At 40.7% G+C, this 23,966-nt stretch overlaps 1 protein-coding gene across 1 annotated transcript in view; it reads right to left on the bottom strand.

Annotated features, from left to right (window-relative positions):
• Window positions 1-23,966, bottom strand: part of itfg1 (integrin alpha FG-GAP repeat containing 1) — a 181,890-nt gene that overhangs the window by 52,907 nt on the left and 105,017 nt on the right. The window contains exons 11-12 of the mRNA XM_049602359.1: window positions 20,625-20,775; window positions 19,428-19,536 (exon numbers count right to left, since the gene is read on the bottom strand). Coding sequence (XP_049458316.1) covers window positions 19,428-19,536; window positions 20,625-20,775 — 260 coding nt within the window. The remainder of the gene's footprint in view (window positions 1-19,427; window positions 19,537-20,624; window positions 20,776-23,966) is intronic.

Below are 23,966 nucleotides of genomic sequence, written 5' to 3'. Positions count from 1 at the left end.
GCTGTTGCTGTACCCTAAGGGCCACCATATCAACATGTGCCAAGCGGTCACACTCGAAAAGAAAATAAACTTTTGTTGCACAATGACTCAAGTTCCACTGTGAGCTGCGAGCTGAAATAAAAACAATCAAACTTGTATTAACTGTGCTTAAGTGTTCCTCACGTTCACAGTATATTTCATGTAATTGAATGATCTTTTCTTTGTGCTACTTGAATGTGGACAAGACAAACAACCAAAGAAAGGAGAGAGGGAGGTTTAGAAATAAATTGCCAGCGATGAGAAACATAAAAAATAAATGTGCATGCTATTAACGTTGCGTGTGCACGTATATGTGCACGCTAAGAAAGCATTTCACTTATTTGTGTGTACAAGTGGAGCGAGGACAAAATCCGCTGAATTGCTAATCAGTCATTAGAGAAGTGACTTTATTAGCATACTAATGGGGTCCTGGGTCTAGGTTGCCTTGATTTGCCTGATGGAGTCATGCTGAAGCCCAATACTCTGTTAATAAGGTCTGCACCCAGTGCTGTACTAAACAGCAGCTAAACTCAATGCACCTATTCAAAGGGAACATCACAGTGCCCCTGGCTACATCATGCAGGCAGTGGGTGGATGAAGCCTCTGTATTGGATTGTTCAGCAATAATTTGCAACAAAAATGTTAATCACAAACATTTACTGTACACATAGCCTCAATAACCCATCTGAACAAAAGTGAGCAGTGTAATTATTTTGTGAAGGGTTTGCTGTTATATAAAGGCTCTTTATAATGGGTTGCTAGAATACAGTATGTGGAGATTCGGCAGGTGACAGGGGACCCTGATGTTACTCTGATATTCACAATAAACTGTGGAATGTCCCCTGTTGCATGATCTCCATTCATCCATTCATTCAATCACAATTCATTCTTGTCCGTAGCTCCAGATTCACTCATCACCGTGGTCTGTCTATTCATACTTCAACACTGTTCAGAATAATTATAGACCTGTGCAGCACACCATCAAGAATTAGTGAAAAATACCTATTAGGAGAGGCTTACATACAGTGGGCCCAAATGGCAATCAGCATCGACAGTGTTTTATGAAACACTTCTGGAGTGTTGTCTAACGGACAAATACGCTTCTGTTTCTACAAATGTGTCAATTCACAACATCTCAGAGATGCTTGTGTCAATACACAACCCACGCAAGTCTATTTGTTTATCCACTTGCACACCTGTGAAGTGAAGGGAGCCATTCACATCACACAAATCTCATCCTTCTCTACGTTGTTCACTTGTGACAGATATCTACAATGGACAATTAAAACATTTGGATTAGCAAGGACAATAAAATTAATAAATCAAATGAATGTTAGATAAGAACCTTCCTTTTCTTCCTGCGTACTTTTCATGTTGCACACTTGTTAATTATTTTTAGGATTTAGGATGCCTGTCTGCCGGCTCATTGGTCTGTCCACCACATATGTCCTGACTGATACCACAACAACTGTTTGATTAATTGCCATAAAATCTGGTCCTGTAAGGTTGAACCCCACTGACATTGGTGATAATTAGACCTCTTCTTTAGTATGACCATAAGGTTTACTTTTGTAGTTCTGGACATATTATCATTTGGGAATTTCATTACATTAATGTTGCCTGATGGAATAATAACTTTAATTTTTAAATTTTAATTTTTTAATTTTATATAATTTATTGATCCCCGAGGGGAAATTCAATTTTTCACTCTGTTTGTCAATTACACACAGGTCCGAACACACACATGCACAAACTGGACCTATACATGCACTAAGTGGAGAGATGTCAGAGTGGGCTGACCACAGTAGTGGTTCCTGAGGTACCGTAGTACTACGGTACTCCAACAATATAGTGTCATATGTACGGTGGTGTTTTAGTACCATGGTCTACGGTTGGTACCAGTATACCCTGCAACACTACTCTAGATAGTTCAGTATTACATTCTTTGCAAACTGCTTTTCTTCTATCACTCCAACACTTGGAAATATCGCCACACTGCCGACATTTTACTCCGTCCATCACCACACGCTGTTTGACTGAAAACACACCGCTATTATTCGGCCTTGCTTTTCACTTACCACATTTTTCCAAATAGTAGCCTGGGCGTTTATTTCACAAAATCGATTTTGACCCCAGGCATTTAAAAGAACCAGGGGCTATTTGCTCAAGGCTTTTATTTTTTTTGCACCAACCTGTACCAGGCCGTTATTTGGTTACAGTTCCTGTCCAGTGTGTTTTTTAGTGCAAAAATACTGTATAATGTAGGGGTGAGTTCATGTACAAAAATCTCTAAACATTTAGAGTGGGTCATTTTTTTTGTGTACACAGGTTTCACCGCTGGGTGGTGCTATTGCATTATACCAGTAAAGTCCCAGTTATCCGAATACCAACTGAACGGGCCATTTAACCGTTACAGGCCACCACACCGAAATATCACCATTCCGACGGTCCGCCATCCCGAATTCTGGTCCCTGAGTCCTGATATTAAGCTATGGCGAGCCTGTAGAAGCTGTATTCCCCCATGCATGTCAGCAATTTTCACTGGGGACGCACGTGAGTAATTCAGGCTGACATTACCTGTTTTTCAGCGAACTCTTCTGGTAATTTTATTAAAAGGCATGGCCCACAGTAGCTTATTATTATTATTATTATTATTGTTGGTTCTTAAGAGTGGGCAACAATGAGTACCGGGCCATCAAATCACAGCATCCGCGGTGAGAGGACACGGAATTGTGTGCGCTTTTAAGCATGTGGATTAAGGCGATCACGGATATTTGATGTGGGAAAGATGTAGCCAGATGTATTACCTGTTTTAGATATGTGGCTGTCTGTCCGTCTGTCCATCCGTCCGTCCGTAGCACGAGTCATGTGCACCACTTCACCACCGACCCGTGTGTAAAAGCGCAAACAGTCCCTCAAGGAGGGACAGCCATGAGGCAATGAATGAGGAAATAATTGCCCGGACATTTAATTGGACCGGTGTTTAATACGCAAAATGGGGTCAAACCCCCGGCGGCTATTAGGTGCCCGGCGGCTATTTGCCACTGGGCGACTATTTGGAAATATACGGTATTCCACCGAATACCGAATATGTGTTTTTTTGCAATATTCGGCCGAATATATTCGGTTACCGAATATTCGGTGCATCCCTAAATCTAACTGTTTTATAGTCAAATATAAGGGGTCCCCCTTAGGGTAAATTGGCAAATGTTAACCTGCTAATACGATAAACTAACTTGGCAAACATCAACATGCTGAAAGCACTGTGCTCATGTGCAGCATCACTGTAGCACTAGATTATCCAACGAAAGTGTGACCAGTGATGCCAATGTGGAATGCAAATGCATTGATGGTCCGGGGTTAAGGACTGCATTGCGTCATTTTCTTGTACTCTGAGCCCTGTACTTGGTAACCCTTCTGCCATCACTTTGTGTGAATAAACAAGATGATTTTTTTCTTTTAAAGCTTGGATTTAAAAAGAAATGGCGTACATGTGGCAAGGGCAAATTTGTTGCTTTGAAGTTCACAAGCTTATTAATTATATGCCTGAAGCGGAATTCAAATGGAGCTCCCATCAAAGACAAACATGTGTTCCTTGACCCTGACTGACCACACTGCATTTATGCTGCTATTTAACATTCTTGATAAACAGGTTTCAGTTTAATTTCATCAGGGAAAAACACTTTCATTTCTTATCAAGGCTCTTGTTGTTGAAATTTAACATTGCTTTTCAAAGCGTGTTCCGAAATCACATAGGTATTCTAGAAAACTGTAAACAACAAGGCTACAAAATGTTTTCAAGTCAAGGATATCAAAACAGGCCTGCAGTGACCACAGATCATTGATCATCTAATGAGACTGTAAAAACTACAGTGATGGCTTTGTACTGTATATTTACTCACTGTGAGTATAATGTATGTGAGAGAGAAATCTCTGAAATGACTGCAGTTAGTGCCCAAAGCCCAAGGCTGTTTCTGGCTGTTCGAGTGCCCCAGAAGTTGAGTTAAACTGAATAAAACTTAGGAAAAAAAAAAAATCACCAGGTTATTTTACTATTTATGAGATCAAAGCCTTTAGTACTGTCAGTGAAAGTCTGACCCTAATGCACCAAAGTGGTCAGACACAACCCTGCATGTAATTATACTGCTCATCAACTCTGAGCAAACACCACATCAACACATCACAGACTTTAGACTAAAGTCATCTATGAAGGACATAGATGATCAATACATCTAAGGGATGAGATTATTCATTGCTTGTTTGAATTTCATACTGTTTGGGGTCAGGCTACAGGCATCACTGTCACTGACACTGTAAATCAATAATGCAGAGGGATTAGACTGTCATTTGTCTGAAGTCAGCCTCATTTGGGGTAACAGGGAAAGAGAACATAAGACATAAAACATAAGACCCTAGCAGAGCAAAAACCCCAAACTATAGAACCTCATCCATTAAAGGCACGCTTCACTCATCCCTAAAGGACCATTAGTATATAAATTATACACCCGCATTATAGTGAATTTATTAAAGGGGAACTAAAGTTTTTTTTAACCTGGGCCCTTTTCCGATCAACTTTTATCTAAATGAGTGATAGAATGTTCAGTATTTGACATTACTCCAGTACGAAGCTAGGGCTGACTGGCCTGCAGCTTGTGAACGCACGCGTGCTATATTAAATAATAGGGCACTCAGACCGCATCAAACAACATCAAAATACGTCCACTAAAAGTGCATTTTTTTTAACACAGATAGGCTCAGATTGTTAGTATAATTAACCGACAATATAATGTCAAGGAGAAATGAACGTCTGTGTTTACCTTTAGCTGGAATTGGACATATTTGTTGTGGCACGTCAAAAAACTTCCTCTGCCTGCTCCCTATCTCTCTCCTCGTCCCTCTTCAATGAGCTCTGCGTCTGTGTATGTCCGTGTACTCCATGTACTCCGTGTGCAAATAAATACAAATTAATGCAGTCATCAAATTCAAATGGCTCATCCAGATCCAGTTCGTCAAAATCGGGTAAAAATTCAGCCATGACTACTCCAAACAGTCGTATTTGTAAGCTCGCTCCAGCAGTAAATTCCTGCAACAACTCGTGAGACCAACTGCTGCAAAACACCATAGACTGTATAGTAAAACACCAAAGAAGAAGAAGAATCTCACGATTTCAGAGCCAGACTTTCAGTCTCTGAGTGAGTGTTTTGACTTGCCACAACAAACATGTCCGAATTTGACCAACTAGATCTGGATGAGTCATTTGAATTTGATGACCGCCCGTATTTATTTGAACACAGAGTACACGGACGAACACGGAGGCAGAGCTCATTGAAACTGAAGAGCGGACGAGGAGAGAGAGGGAGCAGCAACAGGCAGAGGAACATGTCCGAATCCAGCTAAAGGTAAAGACAGATGTTCATTTCTCGTTTCCGTTATGTTGTTGGATAATTATACTAACAATCCGAGCCTATCTGTGTGGAAAAAATGCACTTTTAGTGGACGTATTTTGACATTGTTTGACACCGTCTGAGTGGCCTCACAGGCTGCAGGCAGGTCAGCCCTGGCTTCGTACTGGAGAAAGGTCAAATATTGAACATCCTATCACTCATTTAGACAAAGGTAATGTTAGTTACCCTTGTTTTCTCGCATACCTTCGGTGAAAAAAGAATCCAAAAATTGAAAAAAATCTTGTTACAGTAAAATCAGTCCACATTTAAAAACAGCAAAACTATACCAATACATCCATTAACAAAATCTCACAACTTGTGCGGTATAACTGAAGTCTCATTTATCCAGTGGTATGCTCAGTACGTCCCAAACTGTCCTTTCTGATGAACTCAACTCAACATGAAACTTCTATGCTTGCTTCAAAGCCAGACTCCATTGACATAAACAGTAATGTTACCTCAACAAACACAGGAGCTGCTGGTCTACAGCTGCCTCAATCAGTAGTTTGTTTGTTTATTGTTTGACTTAACTGAATCCAAACTAAACCTTTAAAACACCAAAGTCACACAATAACACAAATAATTGATTAAGGCAGTGGTAGATCGGCAGCTCTGGTGTTCAGTGAGGTAAATGAACTGTTTCTGTCTGTTTTTAAAGAGAACTACTCCTTTGAGAGAGCCTATTTAGTGCATTACATTCTGTTCTCACAAATTAGAGAATACTCATTTTAACTTCAACAGTTTTTTTCTCTTGTACTTGTGTGGTTAACAGGTAAGCTAAAAAACATGACACAACTAAAATTACACTACCACAGTCTCTACAGCCCTTGGTGGCCTGTGGGCAATAGCACAAACTGTGAACATCTGTCATTGTTAATGTTAATCTGGCAGGAACTTTTATAATACATCTTGTGTAAGACTGATGTGAAATGTATCCCCAAATGGGAAAGAGAGAGAGATGTCAGTGTATGAAAGAACCAAGAGGACCAAATAATGTCACACAGCTTAAATATGAAAATACTGTATGTCTGAAATTGATTGTCAGGATACTCTCTTGGTGGGAAACAAGTGAGAAGTGGTGTTAAGTGTCAATTACACTGGCATACTTCCGAGAAATTAATTTGAATGGCAATCTGTGATTAGGTGATTGAAAACAAAATGTCACATTTTAGAAACATTTTAATTTCCAGTGTGAATGTAATAAAGCTAAATCACACTTGGCACCCCATGGCAATAACACTGTCAGAGCGCCCTAGCCTCATGTCAAACTTTCTCTCTCCTTTTTATTTCCTGCCAAATGTTAAACACCCAATAAAGCCTGAGTCAAAACCAAAAGGAGGCACTTTTAGTCTTAACACAGCCATTGAACTCTCTTAAATGCAAGGTATGTGTGTCAATGGAAAAAATAATAAATGTTACCAGTGAGAGGGGACACACACGCATGCTACATTAGGAATTCCATGGCATGAACTCATTGATGCATAAAGAGAAGGAAGAGAGAAAAAGACAGACATAAACTGCATGAATGCAGAAGTCCTTCACAACTCAGTGGGCACGCCGTCGCTCCAGGAAGTGGATGAGTTGGGGTGGGCATTCGTGTGTGAGTGTGTGTGTAGGCAAGTCAGTAACTACACTCAAGAGAGAGGAGGAAACTCAAATCGAGTGTTTCTTCTGTGAGGCCGCTTTGTTCTCCATACTTCAATCCTTGGTTGACATGTAACAAGCACATAACAGCTCCTCCATGGCCAAAACAAGATCCCCGGAATAGCTTTCGCACATCCAGTGGGGAACAGATTTTGTCTCTTGCCAATATAGCAGTCTCTCTCTCTCTCTCTCTCTCTCTCTCTCTCACACACACACACTTGGTACAGCCCATACACCCTCTGTGGGACCAGGCTAGCCTATTTTCTAGTGTAATATTAAGACTGATGGCAGCCCCTTCACAGGACTAACCTAATAACGTGGAGGATGAACTGCTCTGTGTAGTCTGTGTGGGACCGTATGTGTGTTTTCATCATTGTGACAATGAACCAGCCAGTGAGCAGCATTTCTTGAGCAGTGGTTTTAGGTGTGTTACTGAAAATGGCCAGTCTCTGTGAGCAAAATAACCCACGTGTGACTGTGGCCATGGAATAGAGAAAAATACTGACAGTATATATGAAAAAATACATGAGAAAATATAAATTGTGTACACACAATGTTGCAACAAAAACAGGAAAGTAAAGGCAGATATCTGGCCCTCCAGAAAAATCAGGAAGCTTGATCGCATTAGAGATTAGGGCTTTGATTTAGTTTCCAAACATCTAAAATGGACTCTAAGATTTGCGATTTAGTTTAGTGGTAGAACTAGAGTTAAACCTAGTTTTAAGTCTGAAATAAGGTTATTTTTTAAATCACAGCAGTGATGGGTGGAAAATGTTTAATATCTCATAAAGGACACATCTATTTAATATCTCAAGGACATATCCTTTCCAGCACAGAGTTGATAGATATGCACATCAAGTGATTCATAAGCATTGAAACCCTTAGGTATGCACAGTGGGATTCTTGATCAAATATATAAATATATACGTATGTGTCAGGATGTTTTGACAGTTTTGTGCTGATTCACAAGCAGGGATTTTAAACTGGACAAATGAGGCCAGTTGCCATGGGAATCCAGCTGTGTGGTTCTCAAACACTGCTGAATACACAGACAGAGCGCTGGCCTCCTGCTAAGAGACTAACGTCCTCAGAGGAGTGATTAACTGGCCTGCGCGAGATTAACCAGTGCATCCCAATTAGCTACTTACTTCTAATCCAGCCAGTTTAAATAATGCACTGGCCATTCTCAAACTGTGTGGGAGAATACCTGCTTTCTAAAAAAAATAAAATATCTGGTTAACAGAAGCACAGTTTACAGTGTGGGTTTTTTGGCTGGTTTAATGAAAAGCAAAAGTAAAGTTTCATGATCAAACGACAGTGGGATCAGTATGTTGGGCCTTGTTGAGTTTCAGTGACAGCTTGGTGACAGCTGCCGTAACTCAGATTTAACAGATGAGACACGCTGATGGCTTTGGATGAAAATGCATCACTTAGTAATATACTGCCATTATTGGGAAGGAGGGGGCTGTGTTCTTTATCCCTGCTGCCAGTTTATGGTCTGGGACACTAAAAATCAGGTCATTTCTCACCACTAAAATCTCATCGGCGTAGTATGCTTTAGTGTTATTACTGGAACTAGCCAGACATGCTGTGTACAAGTTTCAGGAATGTGGGAACAAGAGTTATTATTTCGTATATACTGTAAAATAAATGTTTCCCGTTAAAGCCTGCCAAGTTTGAAATGAATTTACTGACATTTTAGGTGTTGACATCAAATATTAATGAGTTATTTTAAGCACTCACTGACATGCCCAAGCAATTATTTGACGTGTCTTTCTACTGAATAGCAGGCAAAAGCATGAAACCTGGCAGAAAATAAAACCTGAATTAGGTTTGTGCTTTCATCAGCTGGGTTGTAAATGCCTGCTTTCTAAATCACTATATCCCTATAGTGTTAAATATTTAAAGACTAATTTAGAAAACTAATCTAAATTTAAAATACTACCAAACTTCCGGTATTGTAGTTTATGTGAGAGTAGGATTTTTTTTTATTTCTATTTTGAAATTGAATGTTCTGAATTAAAAATGCACAGCCATGATGCAAACATTTCATACACATAACAAATCAAAACACTTACTTAAAGTTCTTCTTATGCCTGCTACAAACATTGTACCCTTATAGCAGGACCATGCACTTACAAAGTCAACTGGTCTGGATTTGGTCTGTACTAAGTGGCAATAACAGTAACCAGTAACACTCTCTATCTCTCTCTTTCAGGATCTCTCTCCCTCTCACACACCTCACCACATGATAGTTTCCATTAAGGTCAAGGAAAAGTGTTAAGGAAAAGAAAAAGGCTGTATTTTTAACCATTTGACTGGAGGTTTTGAAAAGCTACTGAGTGTGGCCTGAACTGTATCACACGAGAAAGTGTTGATTTGTGAAAGACAAGATTGCTGGCATCACTACACACAACCATACATCATGCACTGTGCATGTGTAACTCAACAGAGATGAGAGCTAGCTTGATGGCTCACTCGCAAGCTTCCTCATGACACTTTATGCAGTTTATATATTTTGTAATACCAGTATATCATATTTATGTATGTTGGGCCATTCAGAAGTTGCTTCTGGGCTGGATGTGGCCCGCGGGCAGCCAGCTGAATAGGTCTGCCTCATAATTTGCTACAGATATGGAGGTAATTTCATGGGAAATTAATTTCTGTAACTGCACTCAAAAGTTATTGCTTCTGTTTGTGTAATAATAGACGCTGAAATGTCATTTTCAGCATTATATTGTTTATAACCTCAGCTTCAGATCCCTACACTATCTAACATGTATGCCTGATGTGTGAGAGAGAGATTGGATTTATCTAGTTGGAGCCTCACCTGTAATTGCGTCGTCATTGCCACTCTATAAAAAGAAACTACAGGGAGCCATGGTAACCACATGCACACGTCACAACGCAGTCCTGAGCTGCTGGGTCAGCTGACGTCACATACAGGCCCACACATACATAAAGAGCAAAATGCGATGAGCAGACCTTGACGGGAAAACATGGCGTGCCATGTCAACGCTAGTGGCTATGAGTGCGAGTCAACGAGAGTTAAGCAGACCCACGCTGTACATGCAAACACACAAACACAACAATCTGACAACTGAGCAGCATTTGCTCCGAGATGCTCATCACTTCTCATTGTCCTCAGGCTGCTTTTGCTGACTCCAGGGCTGCTTATAGACATACACAGGCACAACACAGCCCCTCTCCCCCCATACACACCATCAGACACAAACACTGTGAGTGACAGTGAGCTGACATCTGGTCTTAACATAGCAACTCCAGAAATGACCACCTGCTAATGGCTTTGTTATCCGTGTTACAAGGATAATACACAGTATTGTTCCTGATGGTGTGTACAGCATGTACTTCAGATTCAGATTCAGAATACTTTATTAATCCCCAGGGGGAAATTGTTTAAAGCTATGTACTGCACAGATTCTACTTTTCTGTCTGGTAAATAAAAGCCTACGTAGCATTAGACAGTTGGATCTTACAATGAAAGCTCTGCAATAAAAAAAGGACATTTAATCATTACTTAACAGAATGTCTCCTGCAAAACTGCTCTCCTCATGTGTGCCTGACTGAAAACTAAAAAAAATATCCCTATCCGCCCTCATTAGACATACTTTAACGGCTATTGTCTTGTCTAGTCCAAGTGTAAGTAAGACAAGGCACTGCACCACTGTGGGGATTCAATTCCCTGAGGAAGCCCTGCCTGCTCAGCGCTCACTTTGGGTCACATCATTATAGCATTGTTGTATGCCCACTACCCCTGAACAGCTGGCAGTGGCTTCCACAGTTTTTCACTTTCGGATGAACGCTACAAATGCAATATGACCACCATGTTAATTAGCTATATCAATTAGAATAAAGTTTAACATCCTCACAGAGGCTAGCTGTCTAGAGAGAACATGTTCTCTTCATCCAAAGTGGTGTTTGGCTGGCAGCACATTACAGCAAAATTACAGCAGTGCAATCTTTTTTTTTGTTCGATGATCAAATGTGCTTTCTCAAAACCTGCACAGGAAAATTGCACATCAGATATACTACATTTAAAAACAAACAACATAATCTAAATCCTAATTATCCAAGACTCAAAAGGGAGAATGTCCCTCCTTTTTTTGAATATATGAATGACAAAAATGTTGTACACATAGAAGTTTGTGGACTTCTGACAACATGGTCAGTTTCTAGTCAGCTGTCTTATACAGCTGACTGGCCTGCAGCTCTGGGTCATGAAGGCTAATGTTACAGACAGCACTTTCCCTCCACTTGTTGTGACCTGCTACACTCAGTGGGACTTTGCTTTAGTTAGAGGTATTGCCAATGGCTGCACAGCAAAATTATTTTGAGGAGATTTAATCAGCTTTCAGAGTCATTAATCAAATAATATAATTCAAAATTGGGTGCTCGTGGTTGTTTTCATCTTTGAATCCACTACCCATAATTTGCTAATTGGCCTGTCCTAAATGTTATAGAAGAGGGCGGAGAAGATACTGTACTAAAACAAGAAATATGAATTACTGCTCCGAGTAAGTGATGAATAAATGTCTGTAACATGTCGTATAATGCGCTGTATAGCTTGCTTGTTGTCATATTTGCAGACAGAGCCATGATGGCTTCAACTGTCAACATAAGCTGGTGCAGGATGCTATTTTGACAAACATGGGAGCGGGCGCTCCCACTCAGCCATCTTTGTGTGTTGCAGCAGACACTGGAAAAGTATTCACACCAATCTGAATATACAGCCTCCAGTCAAATCCTCCTCCGGACGACAGAGCCACACTGAATGACTTCATGTAAATCTCCTCGTTCTCATTTGAATGAAATGAAAAGAGGGAATAAAAGACAGCTCTGACTGACAGACTGAGAGAGGCGGAGAGGAAGCGGGAGGACAGGAAACATTTTCCGAAGAGAAACAAGAGAGGAGTGAAGGCAGGGTGAGGGCAGGAGGAGAGGTGAGAGCAAGATAAAAACAGGTGCTGGAGAGGGTTAGAGGGGAGGAAATGAGAGAGTCAGCAATGAGAAAAGATGGGAGAAAAGGAGAGGGGAGGGGAGGAGAGCAGAGGAGCGGAGGAAATGTGGAAGGAGGAAAGAAGAGAGCTGAATTCGGTAGAGGAGGAGAAGAGATGAAAGGAGAGGTGAGGAGTGGAGAGAGGAGAAGGCAGTATGTGGGCCTGAGAAAAGCTCCCAGATGTTTCTCAATGCAGCTAATCTGCATCCTAATAAGTGAGCAGGAAACTAATCAACTCATACAGTTCTGCCTGCCACTCTCTCTCATCTGCCCCCACCCCCCCAACACACACACACTTTGAGATGCTCATGCAGCGATACCCCCTCCCTCTCTCTTCCCCGTCACCCATCATTTTATCTTTCTTTCTAATTTGGGAGTTTATGATTTCTCCCATCTCCTCGCTCCTCAGCAGTAATCATCCATCCATCTGTCCACCCTGCAACCAATTTGTGCTTCATTGTGTCTTACAGCTAAAGTGGAACCACTTTGCTTTGTGTAAGACTTAACAGCTCCATGCATGTCCTCTCTATGTTCCTGGAAAACCCAAAATGCCACATGAATGAACAAAATATAAATGTGAACAAAATGTATATGTCTCTTCAATGATGGGGTTCAGTGATCGGGTCCAAAATGGACCGGGGAAAGACCAACCTACACCTGAGCCAGAATTTTCAAAAGAGACTCAATTCTAATTGACACCCAGTCCAGACAGACCTGATGATAATTAGATCTGATCCCAATGTGGCTGACCCAAACAAACCCTAATGGAGAGTGATCGCCTGCACTGGCTGTATATTAACCGATTTGTATCTGTGTTCAAAAACAGTCGCAAAATATTTTCTCTGCAATTTAGAATTCAAACTCTGCTTATAAAAAAATAAACAAACAAACAAAAAACACATTTTACTGCTGATGATTATGGCGCAACACATGATCACAGCTTATTTCGAGTTTGCTAGGACTCACTTGCGTATTAGACACAATAGACTCAATACCTGCAACACTGCAGCAAGACCCAACGTGATCTGATTAGAATTAATATAATTTGTACTTGGCTTGGCTCAAGTTGTGGGAGGGGTCTTGGTTGCCGTTGTCACAATCACATGGTGGTCATTCACCCATCAGGAGCTGCCAAATATCAAGAGGGCTGATCTAATCTAACACGAGCCCGTCAGAGACAAAGGCTACAGAGGAGGGACGAAACACAAATGCAAGAACATCAGTGTGCTGCAGGATGGTTATGTCCAATGATGAATAACCTCAACAACTGATTTAAAACAAATGGTGACCTGTGAAAAGTCTTGAGTTGGTGATGCAACAGCGGATACCAGACACGGCTTCCACCACCCAGCTTGAATTAAGTGGCACTGCATGAGATGAGTCAAACTCATCTGATGTGGTGTTGATTTAAGTGCACCGTTGCTGTTGCCAACAGCACTTAGCATACAGTATGCTGCTGCATGTCAGAAGCTGGAACAGCTGCAAGGTTAGCATTAGTAACCTTTAACAAGAAGGAGTGTAAATTTACATGAAATTTACACTTCAAAACATACCTTGGTTTATTTTTTCTGTCTTTTTGCCTTTTATGTACAGGACAGAGTGAACTTGCAACCACTGTAGTGCCGGCACTATCCACTACGCTACCGATGCCCCCAGTACATCTTTTAAAACAGCAAAAACTAAGAAATGCAAAACACAAAATTTCCTGTATTCAATTCAAATACGAGTGTACAGCCATGCTAGCTCTGTGAGGCTGAACTTAAGCCAAATGCTCACTTCAACATGCTAACATGCTAACAATGACAATGCTAGCAAATCAATGGCATTTATGTTTATTGTTTATCATGTCCACTGTGTTACATGCTAACATTTGCTAACTATCACTAAACTGAAGGTACTGCTGAGGTTGATGGGAATGTCATGAGTTTTGTGGGTATTTGGTCATAAACCAAAGTAACAAACAAAATGCAATGGACCAGATGGTGGTGCTAGATGAAAGGACAGGAGTTTTAACAAATTATCTTCTGGGGACCATAAACGAGTACACCAAATTTCACAAAAATCCATCCAATAGTTGCTAAGCTACTTTAATAAAAGGCAAAGATGTCACCCTCATGATGGTGCTAGAGGTGAGATCAGAGGATCACCAAAGTCAGAGGGATGCATCCTCTGGGGAGCATGGTTATCTAAAATTTCATGGCAATCCACTGAATAGTTTTTGAAATGTTTCAGTCTGGACCACAGTGGAGGCACAGGCCAGCATTGCCATCCCTATATATACAGTGTGTATACTATATATACATTGTTTGTACATCTTTTGTTATTTTTACAGAATGGCATCCTAGCTGCCAATCTTCTGTTGGTCTGCAGCTGTATTAGAAAACCCTCTAGCCAGCTCCTAAATAATATATGCACCTATGGCAACAGAGGTACGAGTCTTGATGGAATGTGCTAGTGAGTGAACTATTACATGTTGGGTGCACGGGAGGAGGAGATGTCAGACCGGTACAGGTTCAGGTCATCTCAGTGTGAAAAGCCCAGCAAGAGTCCAGGCCTCTGGCAGGCTGAGAGGCAAGGCTGCTGTCCGGGGCCAGCCTGTGATGGATTTATCCCGGGAAGTCCGTGTGCATCATGGGATCTTACCTTTCACTCACAAACTGTACACACACACACCAAAGCAGACACAAAGTCAATCCATCAGCGGGTGTTGTTCAATAATGCTCTGGGGAGGGTTGAGGGATGTCATCTTGAGAAAATAGGATTCCATCTTACAGATCGGAGGACTGGATCAGGCTGTCTACACAGACACATCACTGGCTGACATAATGTGCCACGTCTGAATATGAAGTTGGCACACTCAGTCTCACTTATTACAGTGTAATGCTATCAGCCATGCTCTCAGAGACGCCTGAAAAGAATGGTAAATAAACAATTTGCCCTCAGGGGGGTTTCACGGGAGGTGCGAGACTATTAAGCTGCATTTGAGCTCCCGTTCACAGGGGAGAGGAATGAAATGTCGACAGGGTGTAACACTTGACAGATACATTTTTATTTTGGTTGCTTGTTGTTTGCTTGCTAGTCGTAGCTAGACGTAGAAAACGCAACACTGAACATGTATGAAATATTCACAACCAAATGTGTAATAACTGAAGTCAAATAAAGAGGAGAAGTGGGGGAGCTGACAGTGTTTGCATCGGTCGGGGGGAAGACAGGCATTTTGGTGCGGGTGTATCAGTGTATGTTTTGTTTGATGTGCTGCAGTGAGACAAGACATGGATAACGAAAAGAACAGCAGTGTTTAGAGAGGCAGCACAAAAGGAATTCATGTTACAGCAGGAGGAAGGGGGACGAGTCAAGGTCACACAAACATGCTGTTCACACAGAGGCTGTCAGGCTAACTGAAAATACACAACTCTTCCTTTTACATTTTTTTTTCTCTCTTGACATATGAAATAATATCTAATATTTTTGGCATTTTCTGCCAAACACAGGCATTACTACTTCCCAATGCGTTCCACAGAGTCTGTTGCTGTTGAGCCCCCTGCTCCTGGAGAAAATCTAGACTACAGTGAGCCTCTATGTATCAGAATCCACATAAACGAGATGGACTGTATTTGGAATACAGATCTTATTGTCTATAGATAAGTAATATAATCTGGAGATGATCTGATCATTACTGTAAATGTGATTTAAGTTATTGTCTAAAAACTAAAGGCTCTGCACACCTCTGGTACACCTACAGAGGGGATTTTACAAATTATACCTTTATTACTTTTATTACATTAGTGACCTTATGAACATCTATGTATGCATGGATAGCTCTGCCCATTTTCAACTTGAGCAAAGGCATAATCAGTCATTAACTAAGAACACCCATGATGGTGTGCAAGGCCTTAATCTTTTTAAACTAATAAGTCTCCACTGAGCCAATCTCAGTACCCATCGGCCATCGTTTGATGACAATGAAGCCTCTGAGGGCAATGACCAATATTTCAGGAGATCCGGTGAACCCAGTGGATATCTGGGCCAAGACTTCATCTTCCGTACTCCAGTCATTGTTTACAGTTTGATTAGTAACTTGAAACAGGTCCAGACAACATTTCAGCTAATCTCTATAAACAGACACCTGCGTATGAATGCAGACAAATTAGAAAAAGCTAATAAAAAGATAAATTGTCATTAAATGATAACCGGTGGGTTCCGAGATTGCATTGACCTAAAGCGAGCATTCAAACCAAATCTTCTGAGATGCAACTGGCAGGACACAGGACATCATGGGTGTCATTTAGCTCTTCTTTCTGTACGCTGGACAAAATGGCGTCGAGCTAAGTGGCTCTACCTTATCTCCGGCGAAAAAGTCTAACCTTGTCATGAAACTGCAGGTGCTCCTCCTGGAACTAACTTGAACAATGCAAAGTCGAGCTGGAAAGTACTTGAAGTGGGCTAAAAGCAGTGCTATAATCAATAGACCAAACAGAGGATGTTCTTGTGTCAATTTTAGCAGCTCAGTATGACACAACTAATCCTCGTCTAAGTCTCCAGTCTCATCATTAAAAGCAGTGTAGCATCATCCATCAAAGTTCAGCAAACACAATCTTGGAATTACTAAATGCTACTAAAATTCACATGAAATACATATTGTGACTGATCAGGCTGCCAATCTTTTTTGCCAGTTTGACATTTATTTGAATATTTGTAACTTCCAAATATGACTTCATTTTACTGTCAGGTTTTTGTCATTTTGTTTTGTATTATCAATCTGTTTTGTTTAATTTACATCATTGTAACACTGTAGTACTGTGAGTATTTGCTACAAACAGTTTCAGTTTCATGTTTTTGTCTGAGCCAGCTGTTTAACAGAGATCCTGATGTGTTTTTAATAAACGAAGAGCATCATTACCATTTAGTGTATCTCAGGCAGTGCATACAAGAAAGGTCGAATTTGTTTGTATATGTAGTTCTTGGCAAAGAACACTGATAACATACTGTAAGAATGTTAAGTGTGTATGCTAGCGTGTTTACAAGGGCATGGTGATGATTTATGTGTGTAAGTTGTGGCCCCTCCCTTCAATACAAGACAAAACAACAACTGTTCACCAACTGTTCTGAAACAGAGAGGGATGAACAACACTCTTTCTCCTACTAATGAGCAGAGTGGAGTGACAGATTAAACTGTGCAAAGGCCCACCCTAGAGTGGAACTATTTTTGCATTCCTCAAATGTCACTAGGTACTGACGCTGTACCAACATTTTGACTTCAAAAGACAGCGTCTTGATTTTTACTCAAACGCTGTTACAATAAAAGAAATAAAATCTATTACCGGTAACTGAAAGGAAAATGCAGTGAGCCAAAAATATAAAAACTATTTCTGAGCATCGCAAGCAAATACTGAAGCTACAGTTGCTTCTAGTCAGACATCATTTGTGAATATCAGGTTTAAAGTGTGACTGAAATACAGTGTATTGCACAAACGGTGGTTGCCATGCCTTCTGAATTAACGTTTAGTCATCTTCGTTGCACAGACAGAATAAAGGTTATTTTTCTGGCATTTCTGACACCTTCATCAGGCAGTCAAAAGTGGAAAGTGACAGGTTACATGAGGAGAGAGGAAGACGGCTGACATGCAATAAAGGTGCCAGTCTGGCTTCAAATCCAGGATTTCATGGTTACATGGTGTGTACACCACAGGCATTTGTGTTCTGTAGCAAGACAGGAAATCATTAATTCAATTACAAGTTTTACATTCAGCTTTGAACTTTACGACTAATGATGCTAGATTTCTATATTGAGAAAATCTGGTGTGAAATATGTAATAGTTTACAATCTCACACAGCCAAAGAATAATTTGATCACTTCACAATAACATGGAACACAGAGATCAAACAAAAATCCAAGTGAAATATCAGACTGACTGCAAACAGAAAAAAGCTTCATAGTATCTGCCTCTTAAGGCTGGGGTTGGTAGTTTCTTTCCTGTGTCACAGAAATCCTTGAAGAACTTCAAGCAAATTGTAATTTAGGTGGTGTGAAAGAAAACTAGACTTCTGCACCTCCTCTTGGCTTTGTTTACAGGCTTTAGAAAATCTTGGGTGTGACAGGAGACTTTGGCCAATCACAGGTCATTTCAGTGCCAATATCCGCAAAGTGTTTCACAGATGGAGAGACCATGTTAGCTAGAGCCTCAAATCACAGTGTGTCTCCCCTCACTCATCGCTGCTACAGACCATCTCCCTACAGGAGACAGCTGCTACAGCAACTGGAATCCAGCCAGCGCAAACCCCCACTCAAGAGGACCAGACAGCCCAGACTCCATGCCAGATCAGCAAACTTTCTGTTGCTGCTGTTACACAGGTTACACCTAGTGGTGCTGCTGGCCACCAGCCTGTGGTGACACCCGGTGCTGGGGGGGGTTTGTGCTGGCTGAATTCAAGCTGCTACAGGTGCTGAAGAAAGGTGTGTGTCCCAAGCTGCTCCTTGCTCTCCCCTGGCAAAGCAGCCCACAGCAGCGAGGAGTGAGGCAGAGGGATGGTAGCAGTGGCTAGCTGGCTAGAGACAGAGTAGAGCAAGAAGGGGCTGAGCAAATTTGCTGTGTGTAGCTCCACAATGAAATAGGATGAAATAAATCATTGTACAGGGAACACTAAGTTACTGTATGAAGCATAAGTGTATGCACATGGTTATCTGGTGGGAGGGGCTTATGGCAGAGAGGAAAAAGGAAGAGCTGCAGGAGGAGGGTGTATTAAATTCTGCCGTGCCTTTTTCATATTTCTGCCTTCACCAGCTTTAACAAAATTTACATTACAATATGTAGTAATTCTACTGTAGCTTTTCCAACAAGTAAAACATTATCAACTTTAAGTTGTAGTCCATTATTCTGATTCCACTCCTTGTGTCAGTGGCACCAACTAGACTGGGAGCTATGTGCCTTACTTTGCTGTATTTACAGTATATCATTGCTGTTTTCTCCACCAGCTGAATAGCTTGAGGCTAAAAAATCTTATTAATATGACAGATAATAGTCATGACCATCTGGTTTCTCAGTTTGGGAAAAGAGCTGCTCATGTTCAATGATTCTAATTGGTCTGGGAGGGGTGGTTGTGGTAAAAAGTAAAAAAAAAAAAATACACAAAGCCATAAAATATCAAAATTTCAGTTGCATTTCGCTCTATGCAATTAAAAAAAAAAGACAAAGAAAAAAATGGTGTCTTTCTCTTTCTTCATGTACCCCAACCAATAATCTGGTTTAGGCATGTGGAGAGGAGACGGAACAGAGCTCCTACTACTTGGAAAATCAGTCACTTACCCATCACTTTAACGAAGTAGGCATCAGCTTCAAAATTGTTCTTCAAAGCGTGGATGATCAAGTCATTTTTGCCCTCTGCCTGGCTTAGAACCAGCATGTCTAATATACCCTGCAAATGAAGACAGGCATATAGATAAGGGACAATGGGAGCATGGTGTGTGTGTCTTCTGATGTACATTTTTATCCCTCTAACATACTGGGTGACTGATCCAGCATTATCTTATCTCTATTCTTCCCCCTTTCTTCTCCTCACTACGTCTCTCTTCCCCATTTATAAATTCTCTCTCAAGTGAGTGAGAGAGCGAGAGACAAAGAGCGAGGAGAGCAGAGTTAAACAGACAGGCTGCATTAGCAGTAATAATTAATTCTGATAAGACAGGAACAAAGAGCAGATTGCAATACAGCTTCTGCACTCTTTGCAGTTGCACATTCTGAGTGGGAGTGGGAGTGTGTGTATTGTATGTATGTAACAAGTGTGTATGACAGTGTCTGTGTTTTGTAGTATGTACTGCACCTCTGCAGGGGTGCATTATTTTTTAAAATGAACACGCCATTGTCATCACGGATAGAAATCCAGGTTGACATAAATGAAAAAAACTGTGTAAAAACAACAGCATATATAAGAGGTGTAAAAAGAAAAGAGATAAATATAATGCTTTGTCTAGTAAACACAAAGCTGGCAAAAATGGAGAAAATTAAGCTTGCACACAAGCCACTGTATGCACTTTAAATGGCATTACTGATTAGAAACAAGCACTAAACTGAACACGACATTGTTCTGTCCTCAGTCCAATTCTAGAATATTACTTCTGAGCATGAAAGGAAAAGCATAAACTTAAATCATTTTATTGACGTCAGTGGAGAAAAAAGCTTTACACATAATCCACTTTTCTGCATTAGAGAAATCAAATATTCTTCTGTGCTCTGTGAGATTTATTCATTTTCTTCTCCATTTGCCATCAAATTCTTTAATACTGTAGAAATTCTCAACAAGGGGATGTCACTTTAGTACCATTTCAAACTATCTGATACCAGTATCATTGTAAATGCCACTGCATTACTTAGACAGACAAAGGAGGTGGACATATAGAGGAGGAGATATGGAAGGAAAAAGAATAGGAGAAAGGATGGTGCCGTATGCTGTATGTCTGACCAAAACAAGCTCTGAACAACATTATTTCAAAACAAATTACTCACGTCCTCATAGATGTCAAAGAATGTTGCCATGATGGCATTTTGGATGGCTCCCAAATCTGACTGGTCCCAGTGGATGTGAAACATCCTTCCTACACTATGGCAACTGGGGTTGTTACAGGGCACGTTCTCCAACAGAAAGGCCCGCTGACCACTGGGAAGCAGAGAGATAGAGAGAGAGAAAGACAGAAGGAGGGAAAATGCATGTTATCATTTGCATCTAAGATGGTGACAATGAAGCATCTTGATAAACAGAAAAGGAAAGTTGTTTGTGTCACCAGCAGATCAGTCTGACACTTTCTCGGCTGAATCATACCATCTGACTCTTAAAATCACCAAGACAACAAACACAGATGTGATGATATTTATAATGTGGTAATCAACTCTCTGGTGACTCATCATGCACCATTTGTGATGCTGACCATGCTGACCTCCACAAACTCCCCCCACCAGCTCCAACTTCATCTTGCTCTCAGCTGGACCAAAGAGTCTTAGCAGAACATTTCTCCATTAAGTCAGTTGCAGTGGTTTTGTTTCATATCACAATAATAATATGTCTGAACTCATGCATTCAAACCTTTATTTAGAGGGACAGTACACCCAAAAATCAACAATACATATTTTCCTCTTACCTGTAGTGCTATTTATCAATCTGAATTGTTTTGGTGTGAGTTTTTGAGCACTGGAGATGTAAGCTGTAAGGTGTTTGCCTTCTCCCCAGTATAATAGAACTACTGGGCGTGTGGTGCTCAATGCGCCAGAAAAGTAAACCTAAAAACTCAACAGCAATGTCCCTTTCCAGAAATCATGACCCGGTTACTCAAGATAATCTACAGACCTTGTTGTGAGAAGTTTTATCTAGGAACTATTTTCTTTCGACAACCGTACAATAGCCAACCATATCACCGGGGAATCAATAAAGACAAAAATCCTCATTTTCAATGATGCCCAGCAAGAACACAGACATCGAACAATAAAAATTAAAATCTTACAAAGTATCAATTGAAACAGTTACAGGTCTATAGTGGACAGCTGTTAGGTAAAATCCTCAAGTGGCTAGGTGATATAAGAGTCTTCAGCTTTAGGTTGTTTTGCAAGATGTTCTATGAATCTGCTGCACTAATACTAAAAGCAGTCTTTCCAAAATCAGTCTTGGCATGAAGTACATAAACCGTCTCGTCACTGGAGCAAGTTAAATGTGGACCAATGGGTTCCAATGTAACGTGGATGTAATAATTCTCTGATCAGGCCTTTATAGATACACAGATATAAATGATTATTGTGCCTCTCAGTCAGAGAAGGCCAACCGCCTTTATCATAGAGGATACAGTGATGAGTATTGTAGGTATTACCAGTGATAAACCTCAGGGCTCAGTGGTAAACACAATCTAAGGGCCTAAGTATGGAGGCAGCAGTGTATCTGTAAATTACATCCCCATAATCCAAAATTGTGAGGGAAGTTGATTCAACAATCCTCTTCCCACAGATCAAAGGATATCTGGATTTATTTCTAAATGAAAGCCAATCTTTAGTTGTGATTTGCCAACAAGATTTCTGATGTGGTATTTAAATGTGAATTTGTCATCGAGTCCGATGCCAAGATACTTTTATTCTGTAACTCTTTCAATACTTCCATCCATTGACAGTAGAGATAGGTAGATCAGAGGAGTCAATGCTTTTGGATCTTGAGAAAACCATACATTTTGTTTTGTTTGCATTTACCTATCTTAACATAAATAAGAACTTCCTGGAGAAAAGAAAGTTGCAGGTTTTCCACAACCAGTTGTACTGAATCAGCAAAACAATACACAATAGCGTCATCAGTATAAAGGTGGGCTTGACAACCATAAGCTGAGGGTCTGATGCCAAACATTATAGTGCTCTATTTGTTACAATAAATAGTCAGCTACAGCTTTGAAACACTGACTCTGACCATAACTCCTACTTACTTTGCCTTCAATGTACTGCTATCACTGCGAGGCAACACTTTTGTTGGAGCTACATTACGTAATAGATGTCATGTGATTTTACCCTCTTAAATGTACAACTGTCAAACCATTATTAAAGAAGATAATTACAACCCGTAATTATCAGCAATATGCAATCTATGATTCCTCAGCACAGTCACTGGGCAGACTGTCCGTAAGCTGTTGATTTACTGCCTAACTGACAATCACATAAATTAAATTTGTCAATCAGGGTTTGTGCGAGAGGCAGCACTGAAACAGCTCTTCTCAACATACAGCGATCAGTGATTCCAGAGTATATAGTGACTCTCTGGGGATTGGTTTCTACCTTTGACAGAGATTTGGTTATGGTCACAATTTCACCTTCTACAACTTCTTAAGATTTGAGGTGGATTTTCTGTTTTCAAAATAAGAGCATGGGTGTTTAAAGAGAATGAGAGCTGCCTCAGGCTGGAGCCCCGAGCACCTGTGATAGTACAACATCCACAGACGCTGCTCTCTTGCTCTGCTGCACATATGTTTACCCCCAATTAGAAAAAATGACCTTGCTACACATACTGCAGAACACTCAATCTCCCATGCACACATTTATAGTGAGAAACACAAATATGTACTTCTTGTCTACCAACAACTTACATCATTTTTATGTGTGATCATTTTCTGCCTGACTGGATATAGAGCAAACTTTGCTTTGCTGTGACCACACCTTGTATTTGGCCTGTTTCTGCAGATGTGGACAAGTAGCAAGTGAGTTACTAGGGCTGAAATAAAACCTAGCCTTCTGGGACTCAATCCCCCCCCCCCAGCTCTCTACCTGCACTTTGTGTGCTCAGTATTTGTCACCATCTCCCTTTGATTCTGGGGAGATTGAATCCCCCTCTTTCTCTATCTCTGCATCTTTCTGTCTTTGGAGATGGCTCCCTGTACCTGTTCTTAGATCTCTGTGGGAGTGGCGACAGGAAAAAAGGGCTCTGGTCTAAAAATAGACCAATCGTGAAAGCCTCCCTCTCTCAGGATTTTAGATGACTCCCTACCCCTTCACTCTATCCCAATGCAAGTTTCTTGGGAGTGGGGGTGAAGGCAGACTACAAGCTAAGAGCCTGATGGGACATCTGTCGTCTAGGATGCTTTTAAAAACTTGAAAGATTGTGTGAAGCAGTGTTGGAAAAACATAAAATGTGCCACACTAGCAACAAAAAAAATTCTCTGTCACAATGTTAGAAAAGGATGGGCATTAGGCATAAAAGAAAAAAATACTGCAATGTACAGACTGTGCTACTGGATAAAATGTTGACTGATTGCTGTCGTTAATATGATGCCGTGTTGAGTTTGCTTGGGGGATATGGACATTTGTGGGGAGTTTAAATTGAAAAGATGA

Source organism: Epinephelus fuscoguttatus, linkage group LG2, assembly GCF_011397635.1.
Source record: "Epinephelus fuscoguttatus linkage group LG2, E.fuscoguttatus.final_Chr_v1".
NCBI classification, from domain to species: Eukaryota; Metazoa; Chordata; class Actinopteri; order Perciformes; family Serranidae; genus Epinephelus; species Epinephelus fuscoguttatus.
This window is presented reverse-complemented; position numbering and strand designations above follow the sequence as displayed.